Source organism: Melanostigma gelatinosum (genome assembly GCF_949748355.1).
Source record: "Melanostigma gelatinosum genome assembly, chromosome: 7".
Lineage (NCBI taxonomy): Eukaryota > Metazoa > Chordata > Actinopteri > Perciformes > Zoarcidae > Melanostigma > Melanostigma gelatinosum.
This window is the reverse complement of record NC_136640.1, coordinates 24,684,564-24,705,292: the sequence shown is the minus strand read 5'-3', so window position 1 is coordinate 24,705,292 and position 20,729 is coordinate 24,684,564. Positions and strand designations below refer to the sequence as shown.

Here is a 20,729-nt window from a genome sequence, read left to right as displayed (position 1 = left end):
ACGAACGTTTAGACAGTGAAGTGAGTGTGCTCGAGGCAGCTAAACGATAGCTTCTTGCTAATGTCAGTCATTCATCAGCCCCGATGGGACGAGCATCATCCATTGCGCCCTCAAAATGAATTCACTTTTGTCTTGTATTGTCTTGTTAAGATTTTTATCAGATGGCGGGAAAAATACGGACTTGTTGTGCAAAAGCCTGATGAGACAGACTTTACGTCCTTGTGTTAACCCAGCTTCTTAGTGTATTTGTAAGCAGACTGAGTTATGACGTACTCAAATGAAATGTACAGCAGCAGGTGGTGCGTACAGACAGTGAAAGTCATCCTTTACAGTCTGTATTACTGTGCCTTGGGCACGGAACAAGTTAGAAACCTGAACAATGGAAAATCAGGCAAAGATCCAAGTTACCAGCAGTTGAACTATGTCAGCATAGCAGTGTGTGTCATTTAAGGCTGTGAATAATGCAGTGCTCATAATGACATGAAATATGTTGAACGCCACGCAGGATTTAGAGAGAAACATGAACTCAAGTGGTGCCTCTCCGTCTGCTCATGACAGCTTTGTGAATAATGCAGTGGCCACAGTCGTAAGAAATAGAGCCACTCAGGAGTTCATACGAGGCACGACACTAAATCCAACACATCACTCGGGTTGCAAGCTATCTGTATGAAATGGCCATAAGCTCCCATTCGCTTTATGTTCCATTATTAAATGACACAGTGCTGAACTGAGAGAAATGTATTTCGATCTGCTTCTGGAAACGCCCGCGTACATCGTCTATTGTCTGTGGAGTAAAGGTCGCAGGTTTGATTCCTGTATTGGCTGCACTGTAGTCCTGTTTAACTGTCAACAAGACACTGCCGTCATTCCCACTTAACTCTGGATAAGATCAATAACTTTAAGGTCATTACCAATGAGCATTGAGGTCCTGTTGTCACATGGAAAATGACAGCCCTTGTCGTTCGTTTGATTGCCTTAAATGGCCGACGTTTAGCTGACGCTCTTGTCTCTCACGTACAAATGTGGAAGCAGCGTGCCGGCGTCAGTAAAGCTCTTAAGGAGGCGGTTGGTCAGCTGCTTGGTGCCAGTTTACCGTACCAACATTGTGCTTTTTTAATCATGTCTGCAATCTTTGCATAGCCTTTGTGCCAAAACCTGAACCAATGGCTGTGGCAAACCCAAAACCCTTTCAGACTGGAATCCATCTTGACGATGCTGCCCTGGTCGGGGCAGCAGAGAAACATAATGTGTCCTCCTGGTACAAAGAAAAAAGCTGCAGAAAAAACTAAATTACGATTAGCATAAAAACATGCTTGTGTAAAATAACGAAATACAAACACACATTTACTCCAGTATTGTACTTAGCACAATCTTGAGCCACTCAAGTATATGCAGTCCTTGAGAACATAAATACATACATAAATAAACACATACTAAAGCCAATAAATGAATCTAAATATATAAATGAGTCAATATGGTTGGATAAATAAACACATTTTTTGAAGAGGAATGCTTTTATTCAATTCAATTTTATGATTGTAATTTGTAAAAATCATAATATGTTTATGATTGTAATTTGGGGCTGCACGGTGGTGTAGTGGCTAGCACTGTCACCTCACAGCAAGAGGGATTTTATTGATATTTATATTAAATATTTTAAAACATGGCACTCCATGCAACTGATGTATTGTAATCATTTCTGCAGACCCTTTAGGACTGTATGCTGTAGGCTGCAGTTTTAGATTGTGGTTATACTTTCCCATTGCATTTGTTCTCCATCAACAGCTTTTGGGTTCTATTCACCTCCATAGTATTCACTGAACACTAATGTTTAGTTTCTTTGTTGTTAAGTGAAGAACCAGAAAATGCCTTTAAATATTAAAAGAATCGGGATTGGTAAACCAGTTAGTCCTGCATATAAAAAAGACTACATGTATGCTGTTTGCTTCAAAATGTGTCAAACCCCCCAAAAATAACAAAAATAAGTCAACATTTAAAACATAACCTGTGATGTAAAGTAAGTGATTTCATGCAGAGGGCTAAAAACTTGTCTGATGTCTTGATTTGATCACATTTCCAAAGAGGTTGTGTGCAGACCGGCAGCAACACAAATACAACATAAACAGACTCACTCCATGACATCAACCACACGCATTCAAAGGCAAACATTACGTGACATGACAGCATTGTGTTGAAGACAGAAACAACGTCCCGTAAACCGTCCAGTTATTTTCCACCAGATAAAAGCACAGAGGCATGATGGGAGCTTTTTGAACAAAAGTGTACTGAGACAACACCCTGCTGAGAGCCGGACAACAAGCCAAGTGTGTAATTGACAGCAGTGAGTCAGAGCTATACAATTAGTTCTGCACCTGAGGGAAGCACCTGCCAGGGTGTCAGCCATCTGAAGACACGAGCCGAGGAGATGCAGAGAGAAAAGCTCACCAATAATCCAATAATCCAACACCAGGAGAAAAAGTGAACCCGTTCAATGACCTTTCATGGAACATGGAACTCGATTCCCGACAATTCACTGTGACGTCAATCATCCGAACAACAGCATCAACAGAACTTTCTTTTGTTCTTTCAATTCCTGAAAAGGTGACTTCATGGAGATTCCACAGGACACTGAAGGTATAAAATACACATGGATAATACACAAGGTCAGGGTGAGAGTTTCATCGCCATCATCCTCTGAATATCAACAAGGAAAGAAAGAGAGCAGAGGAGAGGAAAACAAACTAGACAAGATGAATTGAGGAGAGGGGGATGGTGAGGGGGATGAGCAGAGGAAGAACAAGCAAGCATCCTTGCGTAGATGAAGAGACGGATACAACATAAACAAATAAAAAGAAGCATGGAACCTGTCCAGGCACACATCTAATAAGATGTCTCAATACACCAACTAAATGTGTGCTCGGTATCTCACAAACAGGAGCAGCTGAAGAAAGAAAAAACAATCCTGTCTGATCTGATAAACAGCAAAACGTCCTTCCTGTCTGTTTGAGCAGTGACTGATGTTTAAACTGGTGTGCAGGATGAAAACACAATAAGTTGCATTGAATAGTTGAACTGAGGGAAATAGCTGCATGGACACTTGTGGCATGTAACAAGACCTGTTAGCAGAATAGCACGCATACAAAGAGATTAAAGCTATTCCAGAATACACATTTTTAATGGTGATAGATTTCATTTCCACTCCGAAGAGATCAATAACCGGTCCGTCGTGTGTGGAGCAAACAGTTTATTACTAAATACACTAAACCGCAGCATTTAAGGGGTGAGTTAAACAACATAACTAATTAACAACACATCTGTGATTTTAAGGCATGCAGATCATTTAGCTTTCATTTGCTGAGCTTTGGAGATCTCTACTGTCTTCATCACCACAATGAAGGTGAATTGATTGCTTTGAGCGTTTACGGCATTGAAAACTCAACAACAGAGTTTATCCACAACATCCTTCGTCCTCATAATCCACAGATGTAAATCCCATCAGTTTTCCCTCCTACTACCTTCTGCTAAAGATCAAGTCTGTAAAAACACTTTTGTCAAAGACACGAGGCGCACGAATGAAACTCACTATTCATCTCCACTGTTAAAATGAATCCTCGTAACATTTTTCCAGTGGTTTTTTTCCAATAATCCAGCAACGCGTGTGGATTTCTGCTCGTTACATGCATACAGTCTTTTCAAAATAAACCTCCGTGTTCACAGGAAACGACTCAGTGCCGTAACTGAAGTACTCCAGTAAAATGAGAAAATAAATACATTGACTGTGACTTCTCGTTTCACATTTGAACCCAGCAGCGGCCTTCTGAGTGAAAGATGGTGTTGTTGGACCCATCTACCTCCCCTCTTGCCCTGTGGCAGCTTCTGCCGTCTCTTCCTTGTTCATGATGACGTGGCTTGAAAACAAAATTATTTTGTGGGACATCTACAAATTATGACGCATCATTTTTCGCAGGTATAGCTAGGAATGCTGGACGAGACCAGCCTGGAAGCAGAATGTTCGGAGGCTGTTAAAAAGGACATGATGAGACGGGCTCTGACTTCATGCTGTTGTAATGGTGCTGAGCCTTTAAGTGTTGCTGCTCTTAAACGGTCCTGCTAGGAAAGACCAGATCAGCCTTAGGGTGACACTGATCAGTGGTGCAAGAACATAAAAGACATTCTGACTATAATGCACATCTATAATGCACATCTACACATAACAAAGAGGAGTGAATGTCAACAGCCCATATTTTCCTATCTTTACCAGGAGACCACAACAAAGACATGGACTACAATTCAGCTGGATGGACGGAGCTTTTCTAAACTGTATGAGTGAATAGGACTTGCTTGAGATTTGAATGGGAACAGAGACGGAGAGAAACTGACAGGGCATACAATGCAGAGAGGGTGAGTCAGACAAAGAGAGAGATGAACAACAATAGATGACTGAGATGTTAATTCTGCTCCTCCAAAACATCTTCTGTGTCATCATCACTTCTTGGCACAGGTGACTGTGCTACCTCGGGTTTAAGTACATTTACAAACATATATTTAAATATATTTACGTTTCCTTTCAATCAAATGATTTCTTCTTTTTGGTATACATTAGGCTTACTGTAGGCATACATTGTTACAAGCCCTGCTTTCTTGAACATTACTTTCCCATGAAACTAACCTGCACCCTCAGTAACGTTTCGAGGGAAACGTACCTTCTCTCGGATTACGTTCTTAGTTTTAAACAGTTTGAAACACGTGGTTCACATTGTAGAATTGTTTCCCTCGACATGTAATTCACAATGCACATTTGTTGTGGGGGAATGTAGTTTTTAGGAGACATGGCTGATTTTTCTGACTTCAGCAACATACAAATGAAAGGTTACCTAAGGTTGCCTAAGCATTAGCCTCACAGTACAACTGGGGCTAATGAGGATCTAGTCATTGCTTGTAGAGGCAGCCGTCATAAAGTAAAGTATTGGACAATCTGACATTTCAAGCTAAAATTCATTGTACATGCGCTGGCACGACTGTCTGAGATCGCCATTCTTAGAGCCATTAAGAATAATTCCTAATGTCTTTCGCTGACATGGGAAACTCTGAAAATGACTGTTTTGATGATGTAAGATCCGACCCCCCGCCGTGTGGAGCAATGACACTGAGAGCCGAGCTGTGAGTCTGAGCAGCGGAGAAAACCTTTTGATTTGATCTTGGCCTAAAAGCCCGGCTGTCATCTTCTGTACTTGAGGTTTTTGCTAACTGGAGAGCGAGCGGGACAACGTGGCATTTGGCTGATGGAGGGAGAGCAGAGAGGAGGGGAAAAAAGACGGGGAGGGGCAGGAGGGACGCACGGAGGTGATACTGGGAGATGGAGTGAGGGAAGAGAAAGAGAAGAAGGATGACATTACAGTGACTTTCTAAAAGGTCTGTGCACTGATAGAGTGATAGAAAAAAGAGAGGTGGAGCAGAAGAAGAGGAAAGCTGATGCCTCATCATCTCAGCAGAATCTGATCAGCTGGCATTTCCTGCACCCTTGCTCCCGTTTCTTCCTCCCTCCTTCCTCCTTCACTTCCACCTATATCGACTGAGTCGAAGAAAAATCCTGTCCTCCTCACAGCACTGCATCAAGCCACCCCTCCTCCATCACCGCCTCCCTCCGCCTTTCTACTTCTCCGTTCTGCCTCTCTCGCTTCTTTAATCTCTCTCCTTCGAGGGCCGGGCAGGATGGTAGTTAGAAGGCACATGCACAAATTAAAATGCACACACACACACACACACACCAAGCTTCATAAAGCATTTCATGCAGACACACATATTCCATTTCGGGACAGAAAGAGAAACAGAAGCAGAAGAGAATATTAAAAGGAGGATGAATCAATAGATTCATTTCCTGGTGCTGAAAGAGGTTGATCTCTCCCTGGACCCATAATCCTTAGTGTGTGTGAGAGAGAGAGAGAGAGAGAGAGAGAGAGAGAGAGAGAGAGAGAGGTGAAGGATAAAGCTGGTCAGGTTATTCTTACTCTGAGGCAAAACTGAAAAAGGAGGACGGCACATTGTAAAAATAAAACTTCCTTTCCACTTGTCCTCCCCTCCAACAGAGAGGGGAGGGACAGAGAGAGAGCGAGAGAGAGAGAGGGAGAGAGAAAGAGAGAGAGAGGGAGAGAGAAAGAGGGGGAGATGAGGACATGTCGATCTGTTATCTCGACGGTTCGGTTCACGACTTTTCTGCCAGCGCAGCACGTTAAGCTGAAAACCTGAGAGCATGATGAAACTGAGATGAAAAAAAACAAAAGGAAACAACCCACAGAGGCACAGAGGAGGAGGAGGAGGTGCTGATGGAAACCATGCAGTCTGACTGCACCTCCAAACCATCTCTCTCTCTCTCTCTCTCTCTCTCTCTCTCTCTCTCATACTCCTTTCAAACTTTTCTGACCTGAATTGCTCCTTTTTCTGAAAAATGATTGGTTGATTTACAGTTTTACCAACTCTGCTTATGCACCACTAACTTGTTTTGCCAAACACATTTTAAAATAGATGTCATATACCCTTCACTAAGCCCCGCCCCCCATCACTCCTCAAGCCGTCAGACCTACCATGGAGCCCACACTGTCACTACCTGCACTCCCTGTAGCATAGAAATGCTAACGCTAGCCAATGATGTGCTAATGTCTCAGCTAATATTAGCTCCACAGGTTTCTACTCAGAAACGTATCGTTTTAGAAAAGTCCTTCCAACCTCTCTGGGTAACGAGTATCACTATTATGTGACATTTAACCATGACTAGCTCCAACTTCAAGATCTGAAAGGATTGCATCTATGGAGCAGAGCCAGATAGTTGTCAGACCCTGGTCAGAGCTGGCCAATGCTCTGGCCAGGCTGAGTTCGAGGGGCGGGACTTAGCGATGGCTCAATTGCTGCTAAGATTGTGTTCCCTCAGACCTGTGTGTGGTCAGGGTTAGGCAGCAGAAAGACGTTGATTCGCTTGGTTAGGGACAGATTGCGGTTTCGGTGAAATGTCCATAAAGTAAACACATTGTGACTTGTGCTTCAGGTCACAGTTGACTTTCATTATTGACCACAAGCCTTCTTCACCGGAACCAGTGCTTTAAGTGCCTGAACACAATTCGAGGAACATACTAAATACGTTGTCAGTGAATGTTTGGCAGACTCACTCAGCAGATGAACATTTTGTGACTTTACATATATTTAAAAATATATATATAATATAGAGTGCCAGTACTTTGCTCATTATTTCTACAGTGAATATATAACAGTGGGTTTAGAGGTGCTCAGAAAATGTGAAGGTTTTGACTTAAAACTAAGCAATTTCACACCATCTCTTCATGAACCATTATTAATACTACATAACGCCCAAAACGTTTTCTCACCAAACTTCCTACATAGTGAAATAATAATTTTATTAATTACATATATCACAGCCTTCATCCAAACATTTAATTCCTCCTTATATTTTTTCCCCAGTAGAATAAAATGAACTGATTCAGAAAACCTTTAAATGATATTTCATTATATTTGTTCCCAAATAAAAACGTTATAAAAAACAGTTTACTTATTATTCTTTAAAAAAGGACATTGTTAGATTACAGCACCCTTGTTCGTGACCTTATTTCCTGTCTCCAACATTTCTTTTTGTGCAGCTACGTTTGGGTCAGTCGTTCACTGAATACTGTGAGCTGTCGTGATGTTCGCTGCTGTGTATCTTCTCCTCACGTTACAGCTTAAAGGGAAAGAAGAGGACAGGCTATGCTCGTGGGAGAGGACACATCTGTTGATTTGTGCCCAATTTAAAAAACCTGGAGAAGGTTTCTTACATCTATTTCGTGTGTAATGCCCTGGAAAGATAGCGGTTAGAGAGAGGCCGTGCACAGTTTGGACGAGCCATTTGTGGGGAAGCTGACTGCATCCGCACTTTTAGAACCGTGTGGGGTGGAGGTGTCTTTGACCAAGAACTGGTAAGATTTCACAGGTATCGCAGGTTTCAATACTTTTGCTGACACTGCAGTTCTCAGTTGTTGTCCACATGAGGATCTGAACAAAATGTTTGTCAGTATCTGTCTACTAACGGTGGACACACTGCTACAGTAGTGCCTCCCTTCTGCACTGCTCTGAGGATGCAGAGGAGGTGCAGAGAGCTCCCTCATGCAGATTTCAAATGGTCTGCTGCAGACTCTTCTTGAACACTTTGATCCAAGTGTACTACTCTCAAAATGGCACATGTTGTACAGCAGGCTGTTCTCACACAGCGTTCATATACCTACGAATCAATTCGTATGCAATCCACGTAATCATGAACCAGGAAGTATGAAGACCACAAAAACCCCCACACAGGATGGGCAGGAGGGGAGATGTAAAACGACTGGCGTTTCACTCAGGACACAACAGTTTGTGCCCCGTGTGAAACGCAAAGTCAACGTTGAGTTGTTTGTCAAGTAACCTGCGTGCTCAAGTAACCTCACTTGCAAAGTTATTGTGACCCAAACCACGACCTTTTTCTCAGTAGATTTGTTGGTTTTTGTTTGAACTAAACACTAAACTGTTTTATTTTGAAAACACGGTATGCATGTAACGAGTGGAAATTCACACGTGTTGCTGGACTTTTGTAGGAAAACGCATAAAATATATATGTATAGTAAGATATTATACGCATCGTTGAGCAGACACACAATTGTAAAATATGCGTTGCCCTATATGTCAGGATCCAGGATCCCTGTCTGACCTGACGTTCCATGGCCACACCCTTGAGTGTGCACAGCTGAGGACACTCCAGCTGATCACCTCCTGCTGCCTGACACACCAGACTCAGGGCCCACTAATGAGTCTCCTGTCACTACATAAGCTCTGGCCCTGCAGTCTGGGGTTGTCAGGTCGTACCGTCTTTCACCCGCGTCAACCCCGTGGCGTCCTCTGCCCTCCTTGTGTGTACGGATTACACTCTGCCGCTCTGCCCTCCTTGTGTGACACGGACTACTCTCGCCGTCAAGCTGCCAGCCCTCCGGTGTCGAGCCACGGGCCTCACACCGTCGCTCTGCCACTCCGGTGTCGGACCACGGGCTCCACACCTTCACACATTCGAAATAAAACCTGTTCATAGTAACTTCTGTCTCCTGTGGTCTTGCGTTTGGGTCCTACCTGTGAACTCCCACATAACACTATATGTCATTATGTTAATATGTCAAGAGATTCTGATCCAAGTAGAAGATATTTAGTGTTAACAAAAGTGTGACAAAATGTCTGTGAGAATAAAGCAAACATTGTCTTAGGATACGATGTTATAAGATTGCAGTTTTGAAAACTGTGCAAGCTGACACGTTCATCATCTCCTACTGCCAGTTCTCTCCATTTCTGTTGCATTGTGAAGCTGCTAAAGAAGATGCTGCTAAGATGAGCTTTAGTTACGTTCACATCCTGAAGGCCTTTACACACTGGGGGCGTGACAAATAAACAACAAGAAAATGTGAAATATATACTCTACTATTTTTACCAGCAGTAATGCCGATTTTCTATAGTTGCAACACTTTTTCAATAACAGTTTAAAATAGCTTTGTGCCGGCAGACGACCAACTACCAGGATCTTATTGGCTCAGAGCAGCTTCTGGCAGCCTGTCTGAGCTAATTCTTTTTTACTTTAAGCTGTTTTATTGAGTTTCCTTTTAGCTCAATGATCTGAGTGGATTTGAGTTCCTTCTGGGAAACAGTTAGGCAGTCTATAGCTTTCATTGGTAAGAATGGATGTGAGTGGATCGGGTCTTCGCTTCCTTTGTCAAGAGAGAAAGGAGTAACAAAGTTGTCCTTCTTGGTTAGTACTGCAGAGCCTCTATATTGTTGTGCACTATCGTGTATATATCTTTTAAATATGTTTGTATATTCCGCGCAAAGTGATTGGTTGATACCCCGATATGCCCATGAGTCCTGTGTGTGGTTAAGTTTAGGCAACAGAAGGACTTTGGTTGGGTTGGTTGGGGCCCGATTGTGGCTTTAGTTAAATGTTCAGTTGCATTCTGAAACTGTTAAAAAAGAAAATGCCCCACCTTAAATGGACATGCTATTCTTAAGGGTTTACAGCCTGGTTATAGCATGCAACAGCCTCCAATTCTTCATTTTCCTCTCAGCTCTTAGATTAACATCTACAATGAGCTGTGAGCATATCGGGGTGCTGTTAGAGGCACACGTCTTCTGACATGTAGATACGACTATATTACATGCGTCTGTGCATCCGCCTAGTCAACAAATACGTTGCGTTTAGAGTTGCAGACTTCTCTACATTTCGACTGTAAATAGTTTGATTCTAAAATGATTTTTATGATTTCTCAAGTGCACATGAATCTGAGTTTAACCCCTGTACCGTAATTACAACAATGTATGTGGTGCGTTGCAGAGTACAGTGCGTGCCTCAGTGTGTGATGTGGAGCGCGGTGCTGCGCTCTGACTGCAGAGCCTCTTTAAAGCCAGGCTCCAGACTGCAGAGGCGGGGCAGAGAGGGCAGAGAGGGCAGAGAGGGCGTCGTGAGTCCTCTATTGCAGTGTGCAGTGGAGAGGCCAATAACTCTGCCAGAGAGCTCCACTTGTGTCATGAAATGTTTTGCTCTCAGAGTCAAAAGCCCAAGCACTGCTACTGTGAGCTGAAACGGCTGCTTTCTACTTGAGTCATGAGGGAGGCCACAACGAGCTGACTGCCTGTTTATAATGGAGGAGCGTGTACGGTGGCCAGCAGGGACAAAGGTTCTGATCAAAGACGAAACGTAATCAGGGTCTTGAGACCTTCATCCAATAACTTGTAAAAAATGTGTCTTTAGAAATACATAATAGTGCAACACAAATCATTGCATCGACACAATCAATTTGATTGTTTGTGATCACGCATACTTCTGCCATAATGTGATACTGATAAGGTAAAATTGTGTTATTAATATTAGAGCATTGATTTCAGCCATATTCCTTAAAGCTGTAGATTCTGGACTATTATGCTAAATAATATTTGCCAAAAATAAATGTTGTTTCTGAAAGAACGCTAACTTGTGACTCTTTTAGTTGCTCTGTTTTCTGGACCCCACCCTCTCAGCCCTTACTGACCCAGTCTACATCTGATGGAGGCTCCGCTGGAGCAACTATAGGGTGTAAACGCCGGCTCAAGGGAGCAACAGCGGCCGGTGTAAAAACGGAGAGAGCAGTTTTGTTTCACTTCCCATACTCTGGTTGTCGTCGCGTAGCATCTCTCCAAAAGTTGAATCTGTTGCAATTTTGTTTTCCCGGCATCCCATATGCACCACCGCCACTTGAATGAAAGGGAAGACCGGTGTTTTTGGCGCTTCGACTCTTGGCCGTATTTTTATTAGGGCGTCCAATGTGACGAACGGGGCATTAAATACACACTCGTGGGTGGAGATAAAAACGAATGACGGGAAAATCATGAGCTCACCCCCACAGTTCAACCGGAAATGATCCATTTGGACGCCCTGCACTTGACCACTTGTTCTCTCCAATCAAATGGTTTTCGGTCAAAATGAGAATTGAGGCTGTGGACACATTTCAAACTGTCATCTGTCAGCTCTCCAAATGCTTGGTAATAACACTCAATTATGCATCCTGAATGACGTTGCTAGGTTACAGAGCTGGCTGAAGTGGCTGGTGGGACCATCCAGCGGTCACTCACTATCACGGGCCGATCGAGGGTCCCCACTCAGCCACTTGGCAGCTCGAGTCTGAAATAAGCTCTGCAATCCACATCTGGTGATTAGGATGTGCAAATCAGCTGCTGCCTGGAGGATTCAGGGTTTTGGTGATGGACCTAAAATAAAATCCTTCAGGGAAGTTTCACTGCTCATTTACTCAAAAACGGCACTATTTAATGTACATTATAGATGATCACATCATCGTTTGATCTGATTTCTAATTTGCACTGCATGAACACTTTATGTTCTCTGGACAGTGTCTTTGTACGATGTATTTGTGTTTTTACTGCAGAGTTCAAAGAGTTTTTGCTGCATAGACTCTTTCCCCTTTCAGCATTTTTCTGCATATTCTTTGTTTTAAGTAGTGATTATGTTACATTAATCTTAATGTTCTGTCTGGCTTTACTCATTCATTTTCATATTTGTGCCACTACATCTTTTACTTTCCATTCAGCAGTCTATTGCAGGCTCCTACCAGCAGCCACTGATTTCTTTGTCTCCACCTGTCTGATGCCTGAACCCTGCTGGGGGTCCTGACTCTTCCATGCAGACCCCCGAGCTCTGATGCAGTCTCGTGTCATCCCTGACCGAGAGCACGACACCAATCGGTACAGGAAGATTTAGGGTTTTCATGAACAATTGTGTGATCCAGTACCAGACACTTAGAATTCATGTCCTGTTGTGTTTTAGGATGTGTCCTTCAGAAATAGAATGCATTGAGCTCTGAATTATGACGACAATATCCTAAATCCTAATTTTTGCTTTTTGAAACAAAAAATGCTTCGTGAGATAAATAATTGAACCGATCTGATATGTGTTGCCTGAAGCCAAGTCACATTGTTTTGTTTCTTCAGCTTACTCGTCTTTTGTTGCTCACTGAGCTGTTTATTTAAAAGAAAACCTGACAGCCTGAAAAACCCTGAAACAGACTCCTACGCGCAGAAGACCTTGGTGATAACGACTCACACAGGGATGATGTGTGTTTGGAGCAAAGACACACACACAACACACACACACTCATGCTGCATTCACATGCTCCTCGGATGGTCCCATTTCAAGAGTCGAAAAGTCGACTCCGGTGTGTTCACAAGCTTAACGTCGTAATGTGGAAATGTCGTGTAAGCGGTTGTGTTGTATTTTATTGCTCAGATTGTTGAAACAACATGTTGATAGCTGTATTCAGTATTTGCGTGACAACGAAGAGCAAAGGAAACGGATCAGGTGAGCCATGACATTTATTTAGATTACAACCTAATACCATGTCACAAATGACATGTGAGCTAAAAAATGTACATGCAATACGCAAATAAATACGCAAATAAATACGCAAATGTTCATATATGTATAAAATCACACGCTGAACAGACTCATCTCCCAAATTACCAAACAAAACACACACACACACACACACACACACACACACACACACACACACACACACACACACACATTTTTAGAAAAGCAATCAGCTGTTCCTACTGTTCCTGCAGTGACTGGGGGACTTCTAACAAGACTGCCATATGTAAAACTTACCATCCTCTGCTGTGGGGGTGTTAAGCCACCGCAGACTACATTCAAACAGCTGCCTGCACAGAGCCTGACATACTAAGCAACATAAAGAATTGCTGCACAGTCAAACATTATTGAAACCCACCCAGAGTTCTCGTTTGTGCATCACAAAGTTTACTGTCAGGCTTCAATGGAGCTTCAATGGAGCTTCAATGGAGAGGTGGAACTTGACGATGGAGAACATGTGTGTTACCGTGAGACAGAGGAACAGGATGATTTTATTTATTTAAAACCTGTTATTTAGACAAAAATAAGCTTTAGTTTGAATTATGAACATACATTTTAACACAGCCCAGGTATGTGAACATGGTTCCCATGGGTCTCCAAATGGCCTTTTTTGGAAAGCGCCTCGACATACGCTTAGAAATGTATAAAATATGAATTTTCTGTGGTATTGTTATCAAATTTGAACGAGGTAAGGCTTCATGCTGTGGTCCCATTGTGTTTTGCAGCTAATAAGTCCCAGCTATCGTCATCTGCAGGCATATGTTTGCAAATACATATTCAGGCGGAAATAAAAAACCTTCTACTTCAGTGTGTTCAAACTTATATTACTCAAGGCCAGTACTACAGTGATTACAGTGATTCTGACTGTTGGGAGAAAAACTACAGAGTGTTACCTTTCAAAAGAGACCAAAACCATGCATGTAGACCAAAATGTTCAAGAACAGCTTTCAATTTACTTTGGGTATGCCTTGGATAGGCGTTTTAGGCAAATTTTACTGATGAAGACAATGTGCTATTTACAGGGATTTAAACCCAGGGGATGCAAATTGAAAATAATCTCTATTTATCAAAGCATCCAGCCTCGTCAGCCACCACGCAGTAACTGGATTTCTATACTCAATGTTCCCTTGGAAAGATGTACCACTCTTTTTCTCCCTATAAGTCATTGTCATTTACAAGCGCTCTTTCCCACAATTGATGGATTACTCTAAAAAAATCATCCATTGTTTAATATGTAGTGTTTATGATGGAACTCCACCGCACACAGCAGAGAGGGAAATGTGTTTCACGCAGGTCTTTGTTTCTCAAAGGTTTACTCATGATCCACTGCTGGTTTCAGAATATCGTTGTCTTACTCTGGATCCTCTGAGCTGGAAAGCTGTTGTCTTACATTCTGACTGGTCCTCTTCTTCTGTCTCAACTCGTGTTTTAAAGATAAAGGAGAAAAGCTTCGACGTGCAGATCAGTTTTTTCTTGTCAAGGGACACTATCTTTGTGACCTACAGCAGCCACACCCCCTCTATCTTACCTGTAAATGAGGATGTCATCTGAGGAGCTGTTGTACTGGATCTGGTACATGCGGACCCCTGGTATGTGGTTCTGCGGGGGCCATCTGATGGTGGCAGAGCCGGACGATAGATCTGACACACTGACCCTCTGCTGATCAGACCGCGCCTGTCCGCTGCTGGCGTTGGACTTAATGGATGTGGGGATGTCCGAAGGCCCCGGGTCGGGGTCCAGTTTTGGGTCAAAGTGGGGCGAGGGGTTGACGACCAACTCAACAGGAGCAGTGGCTTCCCCGGCTGCGTTGGACGCTATGCATGTGAACTTTCCAGAATCCTAGAAATCATTGGAGAAGAAAAGACCCACAATTGAACTTAGCTTTCACTTTTATAATAAACAGACTTTGAATCTTTTATTCACTTCATTCCGGACAGAATGTGGGGAGTTAAATAACCATTTAAACAAAGACAAAGCGGATAAACACTGACAAATCTAGTAAAACAAATATGTTATAGGTCGCAAGCCAACAGCGAACATTTAATATGCCCCTGCTAAATGTAGGCAGGAATAGCACTTGCAGTTCTTGATGTTGTGCTTCAATTTAATAGCTGTTACTTCAATCTGAAGTCATTTATTTACACGTTCCATCTCTCCCTTATATGCCATTATTCATGTTCGTCTTCAATGTTGTACTGTAAAATCAAAACGGACAAAAATATTAATAATAGTTTATCTTATTAAGGTTGAGTACCCCTTGCACACACTTTCTGTAGTTTAGGAGTACAAAATCACTAACTTCTATGTCCACCGCTTTCGTGTGCATCACTCAGATGGTTATGCTCAAGTGTATGAAGGTATATTTGTCTCTTGATTACGCAAACGGTGGTGAGTATAGGATGAGGGGTATTTACTGTATGTCTTCATGTCCTGAAAAAACTAAATGTCCAATCAATATATTTATAAATATTTAACTGTGTTTTTCTAATCTCTCCAAAAATCACTTCTGTCAAAATGAGTTGTTTTAATTATCTTTATAAATGTCTAAAACTTTACACAAGAAACATTACTCATTGGATTAGAGGTTTTGGGTATTTGAATCTATGCGATGAAACTTCAACTTTGGACTTCATTGCACTCGTCATACAGGTACATACATGACATTTGACCTCTGCATTTAAGCATAAGGAGCAGTGGGCTTCAGTGAAGCTCCAGTGGAGCCGCCTCAGAACCAAATAGTTAAAAGCAAACCGACTCTACCCCCTGAGCTACAGCTGCCCCAAAATAGAAAGCATAGAAAGTTGACCAACACTTTTAGAAATAATCAACACAAGCATAACCAAATTCTGACAATGAAACCCCATCTCTACCTTCACCGAGGCCTTGAGGATGTCTAGCGAGCCGTTCTCGTAGCAGACGGTTCTGGACGTGTTGCCGATCAGCTTTCCTTCAGGACTGACCCAATGCGTGGACGGCTCCGGATCTCCGATGGACTTGCAGCGCAGGCTGACCTCCTGACCCTCCATCACAAACATCTTGGAGGTGTGGCGAGTTATCATCGGTGGCTCGCAAACAAACTCCTCCTGTTGAGGGACATCACACCAAAAAACATATGTCACCATATTTGAATGGCTTAAAAAAAAAAGATGTGGAACGTATAGTTATTGAGAGTTCACTCCACAAACTCTATTATAAACAGCTGCAGTAAAGGTGCAGTACTATCAAGAGGAGTGATTATTTAAAGACTTCTAAAGTGCAGTTTATGGTTTATAAAAAAAACAAGTAAGATAAAATATCCAAGAAAACATGTCAGAACAAATGAAGAAGTCAGTTTTCTGTGCACAGAGCCCCTTACTGGCTTCCAGCGGTGTGTTCTTCCAACAGTAGACTCTCAGAAGTAGTTCTATTGTGTGCAAATGGAGATTAAGTGAGTTCAGCCCTTGCAATATTTAAAACCCACCCACTGGCACCCAAGCCCAAATAAAGCCAGCCAATGCCCTGGTGGAGTATTATTGCGAGGCCATGCAGGGCCTGCCAAGGCTTACCAGGGCTTACTCATCATTCCTACCACTCAGTGCATCTTCAAAAAAACCTTTTCTGGGTCCTCCTTGGGTCTTGTAACCAGCAGAGAAGATTGCTGACCTGATGACCACTGGGCTGTAGCTTAAAATGCAGCACCAGTGCCTTTCAGTATTACATTCTAATCCTCAATTGCTCCCGTGAAGCTCAGAGTAAAAAGGGCAGTGATTGAACCACGCTGCGCCCTGATGTGAGTGTGTGGAAGTGTGAAAGTAAGAGTGTGTGAAGGAGTGTATGAAGTGCTCATCTGGTCTTGATATCTGTTTTGTCTAGTTAACCCCTTCAAATGCCAACCAGATTCAACTCTCCTTTCCATTTCATGAGGATCTAACCTTTCAGATTTTTGAGCTTCGCGTCGGAGAGGAAGCGGTGCAGTTTTCATCGATTTCAAAGCAGGAGTTCCCTTGGTGGCTGACGGTTAATGTCTGACTGCTGACGGATGCAGTGGAGGCCCACATGTCCTTGCAGTGGGAAAGAGGCTGTTAATATGCCCGGACGCTTAGGTGACACAGGGTTCTCTGGATCGACCTCTCTACAAGGCTAATCCTCTTATAGTGATCCTACGGCACCTCTCTGAGGGAGGCCCACAACTATTACTCGAGGTGAGGGAAAGGTCTGTACATCAACCTCTCGGAGATGATACAATTAATCCCATCTTTATCTCACGGTGCACCTCCACTTATCATTGAAGAGGGATCGGCTCCTGGAGATCTCCAGGTGAGGCATCCCCCTCTATATCCGTCTCTTTAAGGTAACATGTCCTTCTGTTATCTCTCCAAGTATCAGTAAAGCTCTGCAACCGTGTGGAAGTAGCTTCCAAGCAGGTGAAGAGCAGATTTCTCAGCGGCTCCTTGACCTTTAGTCCCTCAGCTAAGATATGCAAGATAAGATATGCAACATAAGATATGCATTATAAGATATGCAATATAAGATATGCATTATAAGATATGTGATATATGGTATACGATATAAGATATGCGATATAAGGTATACAATATAAGATATGCGATATAAGATATGCGATATAAGATATAAGGTATACAATATAAGATATGCGATATAAGATATGCGATATAAGATATAATGGTATACGATATAAGATATATGGCATACGATATAAGATATGCGACATATGGTATACGATGCAACATATGCGATATAAGGTATGCGATATAAGATATGCGATATAAGGTATGCGATATATGATATGCGATATAAGGTATGCGATATAAGGTAGGCGATATAAGATATGCGATATAAGGTATGCGATATGCGGCATAAGATATATAAGATATGCGATATAAGGTATGCGATATAAGATATGCGATATAAGGTATGCGATATGCGATATATAAGATATGCGATATAAGGTATGCGATATAAGGTATGCGATATAAGATATGCGATATAAGGTATGCGATATAATATATGCGATATAAGGTATGCGATATAAGGTATGCGATATAAGGTATGCGATATAAGATATACGATATAAGGTATGCGATATAAGGTTTACGATATGCGATATAAGATATGCGATATAAGGTATGCGATATAAGGTTTACGATATGCGATATGCGATATAAGGTATGCGATATAAGGTATGCGATATAAGGTATGCGATATAAGATATGTGATATAAGGTATGCGATATAAGGTATGCGATATAATATATGCGATATAAGGTATGCGATATAAGATATGCGATATAAGGTATGCAATATAAGATATACGATATAAGGTATGCGATATAAGGTTTACGATATGCGATATAAGATATGCGATATAAGGTATGCGATATAAGGTATGCGATATAAGGTATGTGATATAAGGTATGCGATATAAGATATGCGAAATAAGGTATGCGATATATGGTATGTGATATAAGATATGCGATATGCGATATATAAGATATGCGATATAAGACATGCGATATAAGGTATGCGATATAAGATATGCAATATAAGGTATGTGATATAAGATATGCGATATAAGGTATGCGATATAAGATGTGCGACATAAGATATATAAGATATGCGATATAAGGTATGCGATATAAGGTATGCGATATAAGGTATGCGATATAAGACATGCAATATAAGGTATGCAATATGAGATATGCGATATAAGATATGCGATATAAGGTATGCGATATAAGATATGCGATATAAGGGTATGCGATATAAGATATAAGATATGCGATATAAGGTATGCGATATAAGATATGCGATATAAGGTATGCGATATAAGGTATGCGATATGCGATATAAGGTATGTGATATAAGGTATGCGATATGCGATATGCGATATAAGACATATAAGATATGCGATATAAGGTATGCGATATAAGGTATGCGATATAAGGTATGCGATATGCGATATAAGGTATGCGATATAAGGTATGCGATATGCGATATGCGATATAAGACATATAAGATATGCGATATAAGGTATGCAATTTAAGATATGCGATATAAGGTATGCGATATAAGGTATGCGATATAAGGTATGCGACATAATATATGCGATATAAGGTATGCGATATAAGGTATGCGATATGCGATATATAAGATATGCGATATAAGATATGCGATATAAGGTATGCGATATAAGGTATGCGACATAAGATATAAGATATATGCGATATAAGGTATGCGATATAAGATATGCGATATAAGGTATGCGATATAATATATGCGATATAAGGTATGCGATATAAGATATGCGATATATAAGATATGCAATATAAGGTATGCGATATAAGATATAAGATATATAACATATGCGATATGCGGTATGCGATATGCAATATAAGATGTAAGATATGCGATATAAGATATGCGATATAAGGTATGCGATATAAGGTATGCGATATAAGATATGCGATATAAGGTTTACGATACACGATATAAGATATGCGACATAAGGTTTGCGATATAAGGTATGCGATATAAGATATGCGATATAAGGTATGCGATATAAGATATGCGATATAAGATATGCGATATAAGATATGCAATATAAGATATATAAGCTATGCGATATAAGATATAAGATATATAACATATGCGGTATGCGGTATGCGATATAAGATGTAAGATATGCGATATAAGGTATGCGATATAAGGTATGCGATATAAGGTATGCGATATAAGGTATGCGATATAAGATATGCGATATAAGATATGCGATATAAGACATGCGATATAAGGTATGTGATATGCGATATAAGATATATAACATGTGCGATATAAGGTATGCGATATAAGGTATGCGATATAAGGTATGCGATATAAGATATGCGATATATAAGATATGCAATATAAGGTATGCGATATAAGATATAAGATATATAACATATGCGATATGCGGTATGCGATATGCGATATAAGATGTAAGATATGCGATATAAGATATGCGATATAAGGTATGCGATATAAGGTATGCGATATAAGATATGCGATATAAGGTTTACGATATACGATATAAGATATGCGACATAAGGTTTGCGATATAAGGTATGCGATATAAGATATGCGATATAAGGTATGCGATATAAGATATGCGATATAAGATATGCGATATAAGATATATAAGCTATGCGATATAAGGTATGCGATATAAGATATAAGATATATAACATATGCGATATGCGGTATGCGATATAAGATGTAAGATATGCGATATAAGGTATGCGATATAAGGTATGCGATATAAGATATGCGATATAAGATATGCGATATAAGACATGCGATATAAGGTATGTGATATGCGATATAAGATATATAACATGTGCGATATAAGGTATGCGATATAAGGTATGCGATATAAGATATGCGATATAAGGTATGCGATATGCGATATAAGATATATAACATATGCGATATAGGGTATGCGATATAAGGTATGCGATATAAGATGTGCGATATAAGATATGCAGCGCATCTGCACTGGGTTGGCTTGGCGCTCTCTGAGCTGCTCTATAATGGCTGTTTGCTTTTATAAATAAAATGGGAGAAATGGATCATCAACAATATTCAAATGTTACTCCCCTGATGTCCTTCAGGTGGAAGACACTGTAGCTTAGTTTGGTTAAAATGTGCTTTCATAAAATAGACAATGCCACATATTGTTTTCACATATGTCCGGTACATACAGCACTGTCTTTTACATTAAG

At 41.1% G+C, this 20,729-nt stretch overlaps 1 protein-coding gene across 1 annotated transcript in view; it reads right to left on the bottom strand.

Annotated features, from left to right (window-relative positions):
• The window catches only part of LOC306779490 (leucine-rich repeat and fibronectin type III domain-containing protein 1-like protein), a gene marked incomplete at its 5' end in the record, with an annotated part of 60,698 nt that overhangs the window by 21,348 nt on the left and 18,621 nt on the right, over positions 1-20,729 (bottom strand). Inside the window, 2 exons of the mRNA XM_079271432.1 lie at positions 14,502-14,812; positions 15,844-16,056. Coding sequence (XP_079127558.1) covers positions 14,502-14,812; positions 15,844-16,056 — 524 coding nt within the window. The remainder of the gene's footprint in view (positions 1-14,501; positions 14,813-15,843; positions 16,057-20,729) is intronic.